General features: G+C 38.3%; 3 protein-coding genes and 2 pseudogenes across 6 annotated transcripts; 2 read left to right on the forward strand and 3 right to left on the reverse strand.

The window, feature by feature from the left end:
* Nucleotides 1–1,756: 1,756 nt before the first annotated feature.
* SCL3 (scarecrow-like 3) lies at nt 1,757–4,337 on the forward strand. Of its 2 annotated transcripts, none has more exons than XM_021440022.1 (2): nt 1,757–2,184; nt 2,756–4,337. In XM_021440022.1, exon 2 carries the CDS (start codon nt 2,782–2,784, stop codon nt 4,225–4,227), a length of 1,446 nt encoding a protein of 481 aa, XP_021295697.1. In that variant the 5' UTR covers nt 1,757–2,184; nt 2,756–2,781; the 3' UTR covers nt 4,228–4,337. The 2 variants fall into 2 exon arrangements, with proteins under 2 accessions (XP_021295697.1, XP_021295698.1); XM_021440023.1 differs by lacking the exon at nt 1,757–2,184 and adding an exon at nt 2,215–2,377.
* Nucleotides 4,338–5,722: 1,385 nt separating this feature from the next.
* On the reverse strand, nt 5,723–6,429 carry LOC110425154 (dirigent protein 22 pseudogene; annotated as a pseudogene).
* Nucleotides 6,430–7,768: 1,339 nt separating this feature from the next.
* LOC110425248 (dirigent protein 22 pseudogene) lies at nt 7,769–9,049 on the reverse strand (annotated as a pseudogene).
* An 802-nt stretch (nt 9,050–9,851) lies between these two features.
* LOC110424984 (uncharacterized) lies at nt 9,852–11,898 on the forward strand. 3 transcript variants are annotated; one of them, XM_089785058.1, is made up of 5 exons: nt 9,852–10,061; nt 10,199–10,289; nt 10,378–10,499; nt 10,592–10,713; nt 10,824–11,898. In XM_089785058.1, exons 2-5 carry the CDS (start codon nt 10,205–10,207, stop codon nt 11,152–11,154), a joined length of 660 nt encoding a protein of 219 aa, XP_089641184.1. In that variant the 5' UTR covers nt 9,852–10,061; nt 10,199–10,204; the 3' UTR covers nt 11,155–11,898. The 3 variants fall into 3 exon arrangements, with proteins under 3 accessions (XP_089641184.1, XP_021295393.1, XP_021295395.1); XM_021439718.1 differs by having other exon boundaries at nt 9,859–10,019; nt 10,201–10,289; XM_021439720.2 differs by having other exon boundaries at nt 9,892–9,956; nt 10,201–10,289.
* Nucleotides 11,899–12,057: 159 nt separating this feature from the next.
* LOC110424983 (Plant calmodulin-binding protein-like protein) lies at nt 12,058–15,871 on the reverse strand. Its single transcript, XM_021439716.2, has 2 exons — nt 12,598–15,871; nt 12,058–12,445 (listed from the first exon to the last, which is right to left on the reverse strand). The coding sequence occupies exon 1, from the start codon at nt 15,528–15,530 to the stop codon at nt 12,612–12,614; it is 2,919 nt and encodes a 972-aa protein (XP_021295391.1). The 5' UTR covers nt 15,531–15,871; the 3' UTR covers nt 12,058–12,445; nt 12,598–12,611.
* Between the last annotated feature and the right edge of the window lie 1,303 nt (nt 15,872–17,174).

Genomic DNA, 17,174 nt, shown 5'->3' on the forward strand with positions numbered 1-17,174 from the left:
ACCAAACCTCTTCATTAAGTCCAAATCTATGAGCTTATCTTCACTTGGTTTGAAACTTTTGATGATTACCTAATATTATAACCCTTTATGTTGTGCATGAATGATTGAAATTGGAGAAACTTCTTGAGTAAATTTACTGGAAAATGAAACAAGAATGAAGGGTTTATACCATATTGATAACACTAGAATATAGATATAAGATTAAGTGCAGAGATTGCAAACAATTAATCACATATGCTTGGAGCTGTCTACTTGTATGTGGCTGATGAAGGGTAGACGCAATAGCTGACTCATTCTCTACGTTTCTTCTAGAGATCAATGGTGGTGGTAGGGCAGGGGGTAGAGGGATCCATTCACCTTAATTTTCTTCAACACAAAACAAAAGAATAATCAGCTGTATTAATTAGCACAATACAAACAAAAAGAAACAAGTGGGATAACCTTTTCCCAGAGAGTTTTCTCCACTTTCTAGTTAGTTTCTTACATGTGTATTTCATGTTAGAGCATGCTAATCTGTTCTGGTATTTTAACATCTTGGACAAAAAGTTAATGGTGTACACGTTTATATGATGCTGAAAATCTGATGTTTCATTGATATTGTTCCATGATAGAAAGTTTTAAGATGTTGTCTGGTTTATGAAATTCACAGATTGCATGCTTCAGATTTCTCTGCAGGCCTGTTTTCTCTTGAGAAAATGAAACTAAACAAAGGGTGCATGAACAAGTAGTCATAGACATACATCAAATTGTCATTTACACATAGGCATTTGTTAAAATTGAAGCTGAAGAAGCTACCAAGCCCCATCTGTCAGTTGCATCACCACCTGAAGTTAAAGGTTCAAGACCTTCTATTGGTACAAATGGGCATTGGGTTTGCTTGTTTTCTTGTAGCAAATCATATGATAATCCACTCTCAATCGCATCTAGTGACAAGTTGAACAAAAAAGTCTTCTTTCTTTAAAGTGATGTGAGATCATTAAACTGTAGAATACAATGATTCAGAAGATTTACCAACTTTCTCGTGCTTGATTTGGAGCATGCATAACTTGAAAAGAGCAAAGACATAAAATTGCTGGCCACTACTGCTACCGCCACAACTAAGCCCATAAAACAATGGACAAAAGGTATAAGAACAAAACATAACAATGAAAATGGAGGTAAGTGGGCATCACATTTGCCCACTAACAAGATTCAGCTAATCAAGTAGATGATGTGGTAAATCACTAAGCCATGATTATGTGGCATAATTTGGATCTTCATTACAGTCTAAAAGAACAGATCTAAAACATTTTTTTGTAGAAAACAAGGAATGAGGCTAATAGAATCCAAACCAAGCCACTCTCTCACACACCCCAAGGACCAGACCATTCCTAAAGTTGAATCTTCTATCTACTTTTGGCTTTTCTTAAAACTTGCTTGTCTCTTTGTCCTGATGCAAGAAGAAACCCCCAGGTGGATGGTCTTTGCGTTTGAAAAGAGAACAAATACTTGATTTGGAGGCATATGGAAAGGCTTCCCTTGCAATCCCCACTATCACCCGCTAAGCAACAAGCAAGGGCGTTGTTTTGTTGGTAGGGCATGTTTGGCTTTGTGTTGTGTTTGAGCATAATACCAATTTTGGCCAGCTCTTATTCCCATCCACTTCACATGCTGACAAAAACAAATCAAACTTAGTGAGAGAATGGAACAAAGGCAGGTGTCTTTTAAGACTAGTGTAGTTGTAAGAGACACAGTAATAGATAGACAGTAACAAGAACATTTGTAGAGAGAGGAAATATGGATGGAGAGAGAGAGAGGCAGAGACAGAGAGGGCTCGGTCTATATGCTCTCTATGTATTTCAAGAAATTCCATATTCTTCTGAACCCTCCAAAAGACAAACAAAACAATGAGGACAAAAACAACCTCTTGTATTGTTGCCAAAGCAGCTATGGAAAAGTCCTTCAAGACAAGAGCTTTAATTCCAATTGACTCACTTTCCAACAAAACCTTAGACCACCAAACCAAACCTGCTTTTAGTGATGAAACCACTCTGATGGAAAAAGAGATTTGAGTTACCAAGTTTTTCCAATTTTCTTAAGGAGTCTTCTGGGACTTCGATGAATTTCAAAACCCAGTTGGGAATTTTAATTTATTGCTCTGTTTGATCTGTTTTCCTCAGGAGAATTTTAGCTCTACTTTTACTGGTAATTCCCTGTCTCTGTTTCATGATCTCTGTTGATTGGTTTGAACAATTCTCTTACTCGGTAGAGAATCTTTTTTGATGAAAATATGAGCTTTCCTCTGCTTTTGTATTGGAAGTTTGCTTCAGTCTCTGTTTTGATTGCTGAGAACACCTGGGAAACGGATGGAAAACTTTTAACAATCTCTCATTGACAAGTACGTGGGCTTATTTTATGATTTTGTATAAAGATGAAAGTGAATTTGCCTTCAGTCTCTTTGTTTAGCTGTGAAAGCATTGAGATAGAATAAAAAAGGAGCTTTTAAGTTTCATACTAAAACTTTTCATGACCAAGAAAGCAGGGGGGAGAGGTGGGTGGGCGGGTGTGTTCCACTCAGCTAATATCTGTACAGTCAAAACAGGAAAAATTTAAAAACAGAGCCTTGTTTTTGCTTTCCTCTGTTTCTTTCAAATTGCTTTCAAGTAATGCTATTTGCTTTTTGAACTATTTAAATATAGCATTTGGACTGATTTTGCATCAAATTGTTTAGACATCAGCTGTTCACTGAACAATATGCCGGAATTTTATATTTCAGGGGGCCTTAGCTTGCTCTGACTGTTAATGGCAGGAATGATCCAAGAGCGACCATCTTCTGTGACTTCACCACCAGTTCCGTTCATCCCCTGGATGTCGCTGTCTCCTGGTTTAGGTTCGCCATTCCCATGGCTCCGGGAGCTCAAATCTGAGGAGAGGGGTTTATATCTGATCCATCTTCTTGTTCAATGTGCTAACCATGTAGCTGCCGGCAGTCTTGAGAATGCCAATATTGGCCTAGAGCAAATATCACACTTGGCCTCTCCTGATGGAGATACCATGCAAAGAATTGCTGCTTACTTCACCGAGGCACTTGCTGACAGGATGCTCAAAGCATGGCCTGGTCTTCACAAAGCACTGAATTCCACAAAAATATCATCAGTGACAGAGGAAATTCTTGTTCAAAAATTGTACTTTGAGCTATTCCCCTTCTTAAAGCTTGCATACGTTATTACAAATCAGGCCATTGTAGAAGCTATGGAGGGGGAGAAGATGGTTCATATCATAGATCTCAATTCCTCTGAGCCCGCACAGTGGATCAATCTTTTTCAGACATTTAGTGCAAGGCCAGAAGGGCCACCCCATCTGAGAATTACAGGCATTCATGAACAGAGAGAGGTGTTAGAGCAAATGGCCCTTCGGTTGACAGAAGAAGCTGAAAAATTGGACATCCCATTTCAGTTTAACCCAATAGTTTGCAAGTTAGAGAATCTTGATCTAGAAAGTTTGCGTGTCAAGACTGGAGAAGCTCTTGCAGTCAGTTCTGTGCTTCAGCTTCATTCCTTCCTGGCTACTGATGATGAGATGCTTAGAAGGAACATTAACTCACCATCAGTGTCTAAGAACCTCAATAGTAGTCGACCACATAGAGTCTTGCAGATGAACCAACGTACTTTAGGAGAGTGGCTTGAGAAAGAACCAGTCCATACATATAGCCCAAGTTCTTCGGACTTAGCATCACCATCACCATCATCCCCGCTGTCCCTAGCTCCAGCACCAAAGTTGGGGAGCTTTCTAACTGCACTTCGGGCACAGTCACCAAAACTTATTGTAGTAACCGAGCAGGAGTCCAACCATAATGGCCCTACTTTAATGGAGAGGGTAATGGAAGCATTGAATTTCTACGCTGCGCTCTTCGATTGCTTAGAGTCCACAGTATCAAGAGCACCGCTAGAGCGACAAAAGGTTGAGAAGATGCTTTTTGGAGAGGAAATTAAGAATATTATAGCATGTGAGGGTCTTGAGAGAAAGGAGAGACATGAGAAGCTTGAGAAATGGATTCTGAGACTTGAGTTGGCGGGCTTTGGAAGGGTGCCTTTAAGCTACCATGGCATGTTGCAGGCAGGAAGGTTGTTGCAGACCAATAACTATGATGGTTATAAGATCAAAGAAGAGAATGGGTGTTTGGTTATGTGCTGGCAAGAAAGACCCCTATATTCAATGTCAGCCTGGGGGTTTAGGCGGTACGATTAAGTTGTTACTCACTTTGTGTGTGCTTGTTTCCTCCTTTTTTCGTGTTCTTCTCTCTGTAAAGAATATTAAGTTTTTCTTCCTCTGAAATATAAAAGTGTTCCAATGAAAAGTTCCAGCAAATTTCTCCTTGACTCCCAGGTTTCTCTTTTTCTGTTTGCTAGTTTGTTAGTTTAGATGTATAAGACTATTCATTCTGTATTTACTTCTAAAAATTTAAACATATCTGATTCATTTCCTCAGGCTGCCACCATGTAGTCCGTGCTTGTTTTGGAACTCTTATTTGCATAAAAACTTCTGGGAGACTTTTGAGTCACTTCGTATCTAATAACTTTTCATGTTCATCAATGATGGAAAATTCCTTTTGAGCAAGCTTTCCCATAGCTTTTTCTGATCTGTTCAAGAGCTCAAACCTTTCCACGTTGATTTATATGTACTTTCTTTTTGAAATTTCATAATGCATTAATCATAATTGGGAACCATCGTTCACCTTTTTACAAGGATTTTGCATCGCTACACCTCTTGCAAAAGTTAATAGGGGTATACCAACACAAAATCTCCCACAATGCCCTTAGACCATCTCGGGAGTTCCATAACATGCTAACCCTGCACATCCTGTACAAATTCACCTCAGCCCCTAATTTCTACCATGACATCAAGATAGTTGAGAAAGTAAACCTCCCAACAAGTGCACAACAACTGTTCCACAAACACCACAACTACCTTGTGTCCATATTTCCCGTGCAATAAGGACAGAATGAACCTGATCCAGACTTCCTAATCCATACGGGAAAAAGCTCTGTTGCTTGGGTCTTCTGCATTTGCAGCTCTAACTCTAGTAACATCGTCCCATACATTGATAAGGTCCTCCTCTCTGACAATAACAGATTTTGCAGGGGTATCGGCCTGTCAGTTTGCCTTCCAAAGAGTGTGTTTGACTTCCCATTCTTTAACTCGTTTCTTTAGCATTTCAATATGAAGTACCCATTTTCTGAGTCTCCACGGGGCTGTCTCTGGTTAAGTGGACCACTTCACAGCATTAGTGGAATTACTTTCCACTATAAGTTTGTGGGAGCTTCCCCATCTTGAAGCTGAGAACATTAAAAAAGCTTCCTTTATCACTAATATCTGTGTTAAGTTTGAGTCTCCAATGCCTACGGACTTGGAAAATGACATTATTGTCTCCCCATTGGTGTTTCTAAGTAATCCCTCAATACCTGCCTCTCCCGGACAAGTACTTCACATCTTGAATTCTTTAGTTTACTCTCTAGGAATGCAACTTTGCTTCATTTAGTTATCATGTTGACAGAAAATTTCCTTAAAGGTCTATAGTTGTAACATGTCCTGGGGACTGAACAAGTCAATTGACAAATCAGATAACAGGTCTAGCATCTATGACAGAAATTCTAAAAGCCATCCATTTTCCTGGAAACCTATGATAGATTTCTTAGGAAGTAGAAAACCAGAAAATCACACTCTCTTTTTAGGCTATAGGAGAAACACCTTAAAGCAAGTAGATATGATGAAAGCAAGAAAAACAAAAGTTTGTTCAATTCCAAGCAAGTACAGCACTTGTTCAGTAGTGCACAACAGACACATTATATTCAACTACAGCATCTCCATTCTGATTAAACCAAACTGTCTTGGCCAAAGCATAACCATGAGCAAAGCGGAAAAGTCCACTACCTCCAACTATTGGCATTTCCCTGACCGTGTGAAAAACTGCATTCCAGCCAAGAATGCTTAGTGCACTTCCATTGTAAATTCCCTCAGAGAAAGCGAAATTCATGACCATAAGCAAGCCTACATCATGTTGCGAAGCCAAAGCGTAAATCCCCTGTGCTCTTCCCACAAGTTTCGAATTAGGCTCAGGACTTTCTGTCAATGGATCGTCTACCATGAAAGTAGTACCAAATGAACCAAGTGAATTGTTTGGTGGCCTAATGATTTTCATGGCTGTAGGGTTTTTCCCATCTACGATGTCATGGAAGTAGAAGTGGAGGCGGGTCATTTTCGCCATGCGTTCTGTGGATGTTATAGGGGATTGACTTGAGAACTCTCCATTAATTGTAATGAAGAAAGTTGAGAAGAGGGTCAAGAACAAGATGAAGAGAGTTTGAGTTGCAAAGGAAGCCATTCAAGGTGCAGGATTCAACTGCAATGGTCAGCTTCCCATAGAGGGTATTTATAGGGTAATGAAAATGTAGCTTATTGTTTTTGGGAAGAAATGATTCCTTAATTTTTCGTGACTCTGGGAGGAAGAAATGCCAATAAATGGTTTTCATGATTATGGCGACCATAGAAGCATGCAACACTTAATCAAGAAAAGGTTGTTGGCCATGTGAAACACCACTTCTGGCCTGAATGGTTTAAGCAGTGAACATAAAGAAAGCTCCCACACAAAACTGTGAGCAGATCAGCTTAATCATATCATCACTACATGATGGCTTGAGCAAATGAAACACAAAAAGAAGCATAATTAAGAGCAAAAAATGTGATAAAAAAGAATATAAAATGCACTTGATCTTAATTAATCAATCATTTGATCGTGTGGCAGCATTATTTCAGATATAATCTTAGTTAGCTGATAGTGATAGCTAAGTCATAAAATACTAGCTAGGAATATATAGTTTTATGCTGCAGGGCCTTGGATTCAAAGTTTTCATTAGTTGTAAACTTTAGGATTGCATATGCTTTTCTACCTTCTCTTTCTGAAAAGAGAATTCATTGATCTTAGATGTAGTCATAATGGTAGATCAGTGAGTGCCCTGTGCTCAATGTATACCTACCAAGCCTTTTCAAAGCATGCTTGCTTCCTTCACAAACAAAGGCCTCGCAGCTTTACTGCCAATAGGTAATCACAGCTCCCCTTTACTTTCCCCTCCTCATTCCCATGTTGGCTGCACAAACTTGCTTTTGCTGTTATAGCATGGTGAATGGTCCCCAAAATTCATGGCCATTTTGTTCTAAGGATTAGTAGTAGAAAGTATGATTTTTAAGTTGTATCAGTTATTTTAAAAAATGAAAATAAGTTAAACTATCAATTATTTAATAAAATATGATATTCGAATAAATTATCACAATTCGAGATTGTGATTTACATTGATTTTACTCCCTACTATTACTTTGTAATTCTAATACCACCATTACCAAAAGAATTTTCATATCCCACCAAAACAAAAATAATTGATGTTATTAATCAATGGTAATAATTGTAAAAATGCATCAAAATTTTTCTGCTTTGAGTGAGGAAAATCATTTAAACATAAATCATTCTTCAATAACCCAACAGACCCAAAGTTATATTCTTCTGCCCAACAACCCAACCCCTGATTGAAGCTTGGGCTGCTATCAGATCCAACTAAGCGGTCCCAGTGTAGCCTTGGCCCACAACGCAGAGCATAGAATAGTTTGTGAAGCTCAGCTCCCTGTCCCCTTTAGGGTGCTTGGCTTTTGGCAGGCACTATTTGGTCTAATGACCTCTTTCTCCATGATGAATTTTGATTTATGGCTTAAGCATCAGAAGCAAGAAAAGTGAAAAGGGTAAGAGAAAAGATAACCATTTCTGATTGTATAAAGTAATCAATGTTCCATAACTTAAAGATAAAAATGTTGACTGCTGCAAAAGACATGTGAAGCAACAAATAAACATAAGCCCAAAAAAGGAAAACCAAGCTACAGCTACATTTGTGGCATGACTGCTCATGGCAGATGCCGTGTCACTCTAGCTCAATATGAAACTCAATAATGTGATACATAGACATGGTACTCAACAGTGGCATCTCCAGTCTTGTAATCAAGCCGAATTGTATTGGCCAATGCATAGCCACGAGCAAGTCTAAACACTCCACTACCTCCAACAATAGGCATTTCCCTTATATCATGGAGAACAGGATTCCTCCCAAGGATGCTGATGCTGCTGCCATTGTAAGTTCCTTCAATGAATGCAAAATTCATAACCATTAGCAATGACAACTCTTCTTGTGCGGCAATGGCATACATCCCTTGAGCTCTTCCAACCAGCTTTGAGCTGATTTCTGGCCCTTCTGTCAATGCATCATCCATCATCATGGTGGCTCCAAATCCATACCCGGCGCTGTTTGGTGGTCCAGCAATTTTCACAGCACTGGGTTGTTTCCCACTAATGACATCATGGAAGTAAAAGTGGAGGTGGGATGTTTTTTCTACACTCTTTATTGCTATTGCCTAGGTAGTTTCCTCACAGAAGATGCCATAAACAGCATTGCAGAAGTTTGAGAAGATAATGAAATTAAAGGTGACGAGAAGGCAAATGGAAAAAGTGGCCATTTTTAGATTGGTTTGCACAATGGGAAAGCTTGATGTTCTTAAATTGTCAGTCAAAATGAGAATTGGCCTTATATAAGAGGTAGCACCACGGTTGATGAGTTTTGAAGAAACTGTTGCCCTTTCCTTTCACTTTCCTTTTATTTTTTTTTAATGACTTTTATAAAAGCAAGTGGTCTTCTTGATGTTGTTTGACACTATGAAAAGCTCTTTGATTTCAAACGAAGAATGATTTTGCTTTCACTATACCCTATCTCCAACTAGTTAAGGCCAAGTACAAGGTTCCGTGATGTCCCCATCATTTTCTAAACTGTGATACTCTATACTGCATCTTGACAAAAATCAAGAATGGTTCTTGTTGTTTTTTTTTTTAAGATTTGAGGAAGGGGATTTGAACTTTGCTAGCGGGATTATGTATCAACTAATAAGCTAAATGTTCGGGTGCAAAGAATGCTTGTTGGTTGATGATATGCACTTAAAAAAATTATAATTAAAGCTAGGACGATTTTGTGAAAGGATGAATGTTAAACCAACTCTTAAATGATAACACATGAAAGATGAAATAAATGGAAACAGAAATCTTTGCAATGAGCTATAGCTTGTGCATGATCTTATTTCAAATTATGTGACCATCAATTGTTAGCGTATCAATGACTATTTTCCCTCTAGTTGGCAACAAATCTTACCTAAATTTATGGATATTCCATAACACTTTCATAATCTTGATTTAAGTTTGATATAATGTGACTGATGTTGAAGTAATCTTTGCTTTAAGCAAATCCAAAGCTCCAAAGCATTTTCTATGAGCCATCTATTCTTTCATATCACCTATTACCCTTAGCTTGAACAATCAGGCTCAGCCATGTTACTCTGCATGTACATTCATCAGCTAAGATGCTAGCAATGATCCTCCCTAAATTTTCATTAGGAATTTCTGACTTGTATTTCAATGTACAAGTCTTATGATCTTTTTGGAGTAAATAACGAAACAAATACTTTATACAAAGAGAAATAATGATTGGTGCCATACATTTATACCAGCAAGAGGAGCTCCTAGTCATCAAGAGATTGTGATGCTTAAGTTTTCTTGTTCTAACTGTTGGAAAACGAATGAAAGCTCTGCAAAATTTCTGCAATGTATCAGCATTGCAAGCAGTTAGTACCCACACGTGTTGACACTTCTGGTTCAAAGACAGGAATCCCCTCGGCGAATAGGCTGGTCCGATCGTCTAATTTATGGTCCAAGAAAGCCCACATTGAAAAAGCCCAAAAGAAAGGGGAAGGTGAAACTTTTTAGTTTTAAAATGAAAAATCAGAACTTTCTATCATTTAGGAAAATTACCGGCAAGTTCTAATTGTTTCTGTACTCTTTCAGTTCAGTTGGGATTCTGGAGCCCTAGAACTAGAAGGAACAGAAGGACGAGTCGGTAATTTATGAGGAAAGCTTCAGAGAATTTTTTTTAAAAGAAATTGTGTGTTGGAATTTGAAGGTTCTTGTGAGACGATTCTTGTTTTAGCTTGGGATTAGCAAAAGGAAAAGATTTTTATTTTTAGCTTTTACTATTTGGACTCAAAGATCAAAACTTTGAACAAAATCCATTGACTGCTTGCAACTTGGAACGTGTTTGACGTATTGCCAAGGTGATTGTTTGTTCTTTTTTTCTTTTACAGAGACATGGATAATAGCTTAGCTGAGGTGCTCTATTCAGAAAGTTTGCAGCTATCCAAATTACACTTAGACCATTCTTCAACTGCCAATGGTAATTAGTTAATACTGGCAATTCCTCAGGGGATTCGAAAGTTACAATTTTTAGTGCTGTTATTTCTGTTTTTCTTTTTTTTTTTCAGGTTTCAATGAGGCCAACGTTCAGGCTGGAGATGGATCTTTATGGGGTGATTCTGATGACGAGTTGGATAAATTATCTGATTTAGACCGGGAATGGCAGAGGAGGCATGACCAATTCCAGACGGTATTTGACAATTTAGATTTTCTTGTCATTGTATGTAAAGATATGGTGGTTGTTTAGTTTTTAATATCAGTTTCAATGTTGGGAATTTTCAGATTGGATATCGTGATGGCCTGATAGCGGGGAAAGAAGCTTCTGCACAAGAAGGTTTTAATATTGGCTTTAAGCAATCAGTTTTTGCCGGGTGCAACAGGGGCATTGCTAGAGGTGTCACCAGGTAAGATTGAAAAGTGGAGGAAATTGCTTATTAGTTGTTGATGTCTAGATTGCTTATGCATTTGATGCACGGCATTGCTCTAAATCTTGGTTTCAAATTTTGTGTGAAAGTGCGCTCGCTTGTCTTCCGAATACATTGAGGGAGAAGTTGATTGAAACACCAGAAAAGAGAGATAAATTCCGGGAGTTATGTGATTCCGTGAATTCTCTGTCGACTACAGATGCATTTAAGTTGTTTCATGATGATATTATGTCAAAGAAAGCTGTGGAGCAGAGTGAGCCTGGCCAGGCTGGTGTTAGTGCAGGTGGTTTGCGAGAACAAAGCTCAACTTCTGGTAGTTTGGGGAAATATACTGCAGAGCTTCAGTCACTTCTTCTAGAATCACCCAAAATCAAAATACAATTCTTCCATCAAGAAGTTTCAACTCCTGATGTTTGTTGAAAACTAAATGCACATTCTTGTTTCCGTCTGTGAAGTACAAACATAGAACTAGTCATGGCATCTTAATTTGCTAAGAAGTGTTTAGGACTTTGTTATTTATACATGAATATACTTCTGAGGTTGACAGTGTTTACCTCATGCAGATACTAATTGACTTGTACAATTAGAAAAAATTTTCTTTCTGAGATAAATGTAATAACCAAACTCAGTTTTTCCCCCTAAAATATCTGATTCTGATGAACAATAGTTTGTCTAAATTCTGTCGTCTGTTCAATTTATATGGGCATGTTTAACAGTCGATAATGCTTGACGGTCACGAGTTGTGTATATTTAAGGTTTTTAGGGTTTATGAAGGATTTTTAAAGACTTTTAATGTTTTCAAGAGATTTTTAATTTTTTATTATTTATTCACATTTTTAATTTTTTTTTATATTTTTTCAAGGATTTTTGGGCTCTTTTTAAGCATGTTTAAGGTCATTCTAAGTATTTTTAAATTTTTTTCATGGATTTCAAAGGATTTGTGTGGTGTTTTCAAGGATTTTCTAGAAATTTTAAAGATTTTTAAGGTTATTTGATTCTTTTGCAATGATATTCTGCACTTAGATTTATCAGAATTAGAATGATCTACTCTTTGTCATTATCAATATTTTACCTCAACTTTGTACTAATTAGTATCTTTTAATATGTTGATAATGCTGGACCTCAGGAGAATGATATAATTGATAATGATTATATTAGGATCTCTTGGTTCCTGCAAGACTGAATGTCAATGTTCCTACTCTGATACATGAATCTGAGTAATAGTTAAATTCTTGTATGATAATCGTAGCTCAACTTGGTTAGAAACAATGCATGAAAAGCAGTTGATGATTAATGTATCATTGGAGATGATAATAGTAGTAATTATTTAAACATAAACTTAGTGCCATGATTATCAGTACATAACATTAGACATAATAGACCTCCAAATGATAGATATGATCCAGTTGAAAACACTTCACAAATTCTATTAGTTTGAACTTGAATTAGGTGTTCTTCACTCACACTTCGCCCACATAATTCAGGAGAATATGCATTTGCATCTGCATCCTTGCACAGATCAACTCACTCCACCACCCACCGTTTCAAGTTGCTGCTTCTACAGTTCTCAACAGTTGACAACTTGTTAGTTGCTCTGTCAGAACTCTGGTTTAAAGTATTTGGCTTCGCTTGCTATGATGATGATGATGCTTTCTACCCTTAGACTGATTGCAGCTATAATTTGTCAAAGCTACTTTCATCTGATCATATCCTGGGAAGTGATAAGAAGGTGGAGCTTGTCTATTAGATGTTAATGAATTTATATTTTGTTATTCAAATGAAGTATTTTACTACTAAAACCAAGATAATTAGAAAAACTAAACAATAACGAGGAATGGACTTGGAATAGAGAGAATTAATTACCTTGGTAAACACTATCAGTTACAAGCCTGAATGGGTCGTCCATGGCCAAAGCCTGTTGAAGTATGCCTCAAACGAGTTTCACATTTTGCTATCGGCAGGACTGTTTCAAAGGCTTCAACAAGTAATGCCACCTTCTTCTTTCTAGCAGGAGCAAGTTTGGTGACAGCTTGTTGGAGTGCATGATCGAGCATCCATTCCTCTGCATTTTTCCTTTCATCCATCATCTGATGCCTGAGATCAACCTTTTCTGCATCTGGTTCAGGAACAACAGGCAGGAAATTTGGTTCACGCGGGTTGAACTTCCTTGATTCCTCATAATTCTCCTCATGTCTTCTTTTGAGTCCAACTGTCCATTTTCTGTTGCTATGGTTGTCCGGCACTTCTTCCTTAGCATTGCTTCTAGTGAAGGAGAACCTGTTTCTTGGATTGTGGCTATTTTTATGACTTCTTGTGGGGAACGTTTCTGCCACGTCCAACCCAGAACTAGCACTGTCTAAATCTGTTTTACCAACTTCTTCACTGCCCTCAGCTAAACTAGTTTTATGCATCCTTGAACTGTTCTGCTCCTCTGAGTCCATGGAAGTAGGGACTTTGAACTTAGCTTCATCTTGATCTTCCTCTAGGATGCTCCGAATGTCTACAACATTTGTGTTCTCATGTTGCCTATCTGACGGGTGATCTTGACTCTCAGCAAAAAGGCTTTCATCAACACTATCTTGAGTTGAGAAACTCTCATCAATAGCATTGTTGACTTCACAAAGTTGGTTGTTTTGGATGTCACCTATCTTCTCATCATCTTCATCAGCCCCAGATAAAACATGAGATGAATCAGAGATTTGAATTCCAATCAACAGTTCAGAATCAGCTACTTTCCCTGCTTCCATTCCATCTCCAGCTTCGCCACTTGGAAGTTCCTTCTCTGGACTGAAATCACTGACGGTGACTGTCAGATTTGCTTCTGAATCCCCTGGCTCCTGGATTACGTTGTAATCTTCAATTGCTTTGTCCTGCTCTAACTTATCAAATGAGTGAAGCTGAAATTGTTCTGTTGATTCCAAAGCTTCATCTTTCACATCAATGGTGCAGCTGTTTTCAGGAACTTCTAGCCAAGGATCTGCTTCAGAAACCTCATTAACTGTTCCAGGAACTCCATTCTCCAGAATTTTCTCCTTGCCTCCCTCATACAGCTCCTCTGTTGCAAATGGAGTTGCAACAATGCCTGTCAAATCTATTTCAGCGTTTTCTTCTTTCTCTTCTTCTTCTATGGTTACTAATACCTCAAACATCTCCTCAGTGGAGGAAACTCGGTCGTAGCATAAGGTTTCAGATTCTAGGCTACGCGTATCAATGCATGCAGTCTCTTCTTCATAGACGAGCTGTTCTGCTCCATCAGCCAGAATTTCCTCGGTGATGTTGCTTTCTTTTTCATCTGAACTGATCACAAATTCGTCATGCATATTATTCCTATCACTTTCTGACGAATCCCCAATGTTTGGATCAGATTTATAAGCAGTTTCCATTGAACAATGGGCTTCATCATCAGGCTCTGAAGCAGAAAATAGGCACTCTTCCCACTCCATATCAATAACTTCAAACATAGTATGGTCTATATCAATACTTGAAAGGCATTCCTGTTCATCACCATCATTAAAGTTCCATGGTAATGATTTTTCTTTAACCAAAATTCCTCTGAAATCTTCATCCACGTCATCGTGTTTTAGTTCTTCATAGAGGATTTCCTTGGTATTTACTTCGGAAAAAGTTTCACTGCAACGTTCAAGATTTTCATCAAAATCAATCTCAGCGTGTGGTGAACCTTCAGATAAACTCTCCGAAAGTGGCTTCTCCGTGTTATGCTCTGGCGTTGTTTCATTGCCACATCCAGAATTATCCATTCTCTTGGCGTTCATTTGTGTGCTTCCGCCGTCTGCTTCAGCATCATTCCCTTTGCTTTTTGCATATATTTCAATGAAAAAATCCATGCCCCCTTCTTGCATCAATGGAGACATAGGGGAGTTACCCAAATCCACTCCATTGCTGACAGGGTCGTTACCAAAAACCACCTGCGCTGCATCGAATTCTTGTGTTCCATCAGCAGAAGGCTTTAGTCTACGAGGGCCCAATGCTTCCATCTTCATGCTTCTCTGGGTTTTCATTGAGCGTCTCCTTGCTTTTAAGAAACATTTCAATGGAGGCAAAGGAGTGTGATGATGACCGTTAAGAGAACAGTAAGAATACGGGCAGACCTTTATAATTGAAGTTCCTTCAGACTCAGTTCCCCCGGGATTAAGCATAAGATAAGCGGGAAACTTTGAGTCCTTCAAAGTTGAAGAACAGGTAGCTCTCTGCACATCCATATCTGCACATAGAGCAACCCTGGAACATTTTTTTGCTGAAGCTCTAGCCGGTTTGAAACTAGGAGATTTTGTTAAAGTCCTCACCATCTTCAAACTAGATGTCCTTGTTAAAGTTCTAGCGGGTTTATTAGAAGAACCAGAGCTACTTTTTGAACCAGTTGAACTTCTTCTACGTAGATTCTTGCTATCAGAACCAGTTTGAGTATTCCGGGAACTCACCTGAGAAACTTCCTTTTTGGCCTCTGAACTGCTGGTGGACTTCATGTAGTTTGGTGATCCATCCATAGCTTTGATCACAGACTTCTTCTGTGTGGCTGCTGCAGCAGCTGCTGGAACATTGAGGGGTGGTGGTTTTCCAGGTTGAGCAATCGTTTTCCTCACAGGTGATGATCTTAGGCCCTCAATATCCGACAGCTTAATTGATCTTGACTTCTTCATTTTTTTCTTCAAGTCAGTTCCTTTGTTCTTGCCATCCTGGTGCTGACAAGATGATGGTTTGAGGCTCCCCAACCGCTTCTCTGGTTTAATATGATCAGCTTGGATACCAAGCTTGTTGGGTACCTTTCTTTGAACCATCCTTCAAAGGAAAACCTGAAGCATGGATAAGAGATGAGAAACAAAGGTGGTTTTCCTTCCCGTGGATATTGGGGGAGTTGAGCCCTGGAAGAAAAGTAGTTTTCTTGAGCCTTGTCTGGTTTGGGATGGAAAATCACATCAGAAGGAAAAAGGAAAATTCCTGAAAGCCAAACAATATAAGATTCCTTTTTGGGTCTAGCTTATTCTGGTTTCCTGTGGGTGACCCTTTGTTTAAACAGGATTTGGCAGATCAAATTTGAATAAAGGCTGAGATAAGAGTTTGATGCTGACTTGCACTATAACAGGGTTTGAGTTTTGGGTCCCTTCTGTTTTATCCCGTTTCCTAAGCTGAATCATTGCCTATAAAAACAATTAAAAATATTGCACATACCACCAATTTATTATCATTTTAATATTGAATTAAATAACTCTATCAGGGTTTTAGATAAGGATTTAGACAAGCAAAAAATGATGGAAATTTAAATGGACAAAGAGTAGGACACAAGTGATTAACTAGGAACCCTCCGCCCTGTCCTCCGGTGGAAAAAAGGGTTGGGCGGTGGCACTTCAGAAAAGACTAAAGGCAATGGTCGGCGGAAATGGGCTGCTTGTGGGGCCCAACTAAGAGCTTGCGGCACAGACGCTCCTCCGCACTGCAGCTGCTCCACGTCCAATGAAAAAAGAACAAATGGGCCCACCTTGGACCTCATAAATCAGACTCCATCGGTTAATTTTTCTCACCCCCACCCCCCCCCCCCCCACCGGCCCATGCCTGTTTGAATTGGCCTAATCAACCTCATTGAACCACATCATAAATAGAATTTTAATTTAATTCAAAATGAAGAAGATGGCAAAATTTATTGTATTTATTGCTAAAATACATATTTTTTCTGTCTGATCATTTGCTCTTGACACAGGGTTTTTTTTTTTTGAATTTTTGGCTCATGTTACGAGAAAAAAATTTAGATATCTCCGTCACACACATCATCAAACTAAAATTATTTATTAATAATTTTATTAAATCGATTTTATATGTTTTTCAATTAAGTGATAAGAAATGGTTTTAGATTACATATTGGTTTGAAAAGGATAGCACCCTGTTTGAATTTGTAGGCATATTCTATTTGGACATGGCAGGTTTAAACTAATCAGTTTGACTATATGTATCTACCTTTCAATATGTACAAATTAAGTCTACCCTTTAGGTGCATTCAATCCAATTAAAATAGCAAGAAGGTATAACTGAAATTCATGGACTAAGTGTTCGATATTTGAAGATTCAGTCTTACCTAAATAAAAAATCTTGGTCCTTTTTGGTCATAAAGTCTGATTAATTACTTTTCTTTTCATTTGTGTATATAAATTCCAATGGCAATAATCAACATTTCATTTATCCCTAGGTAATGGAGATCTTGTGGATTCTTTTTGATGTTTCCAAAGCTTAATGACTGAGAAAACCAAAATCATTTTGGACATTAACTCTGGCAATTCAGAGCTTTATTTCTATGATTGAGAGACAATGGGAGATGTAGTTTCCCTATGGTTCAACTCAGGAAGACAGGAAAGTTGTCCAAACTTAAAGCAGCCGACTTTTACCTGTCGTGTTTATCACATGTTTATCAAGGGCTAAGAATGAAATTGCCC

This window comes from Theobroma umbraticum, unplaced genomic scaffold, assembly GCF_002168275.2.
Source record: "Theobroma umbraticum cultivar Fairchild unplaced genomic scaffold, ASM216827v3 scaffold_81.0, whole genome shotgun sequence".
Lineage (NCBI taxonomy): Eukaryota > Viridiplantae > Streptophyta > Magnoliopsida > Malvales > Malvaceae > Theobroma > Theobroma umbraticum.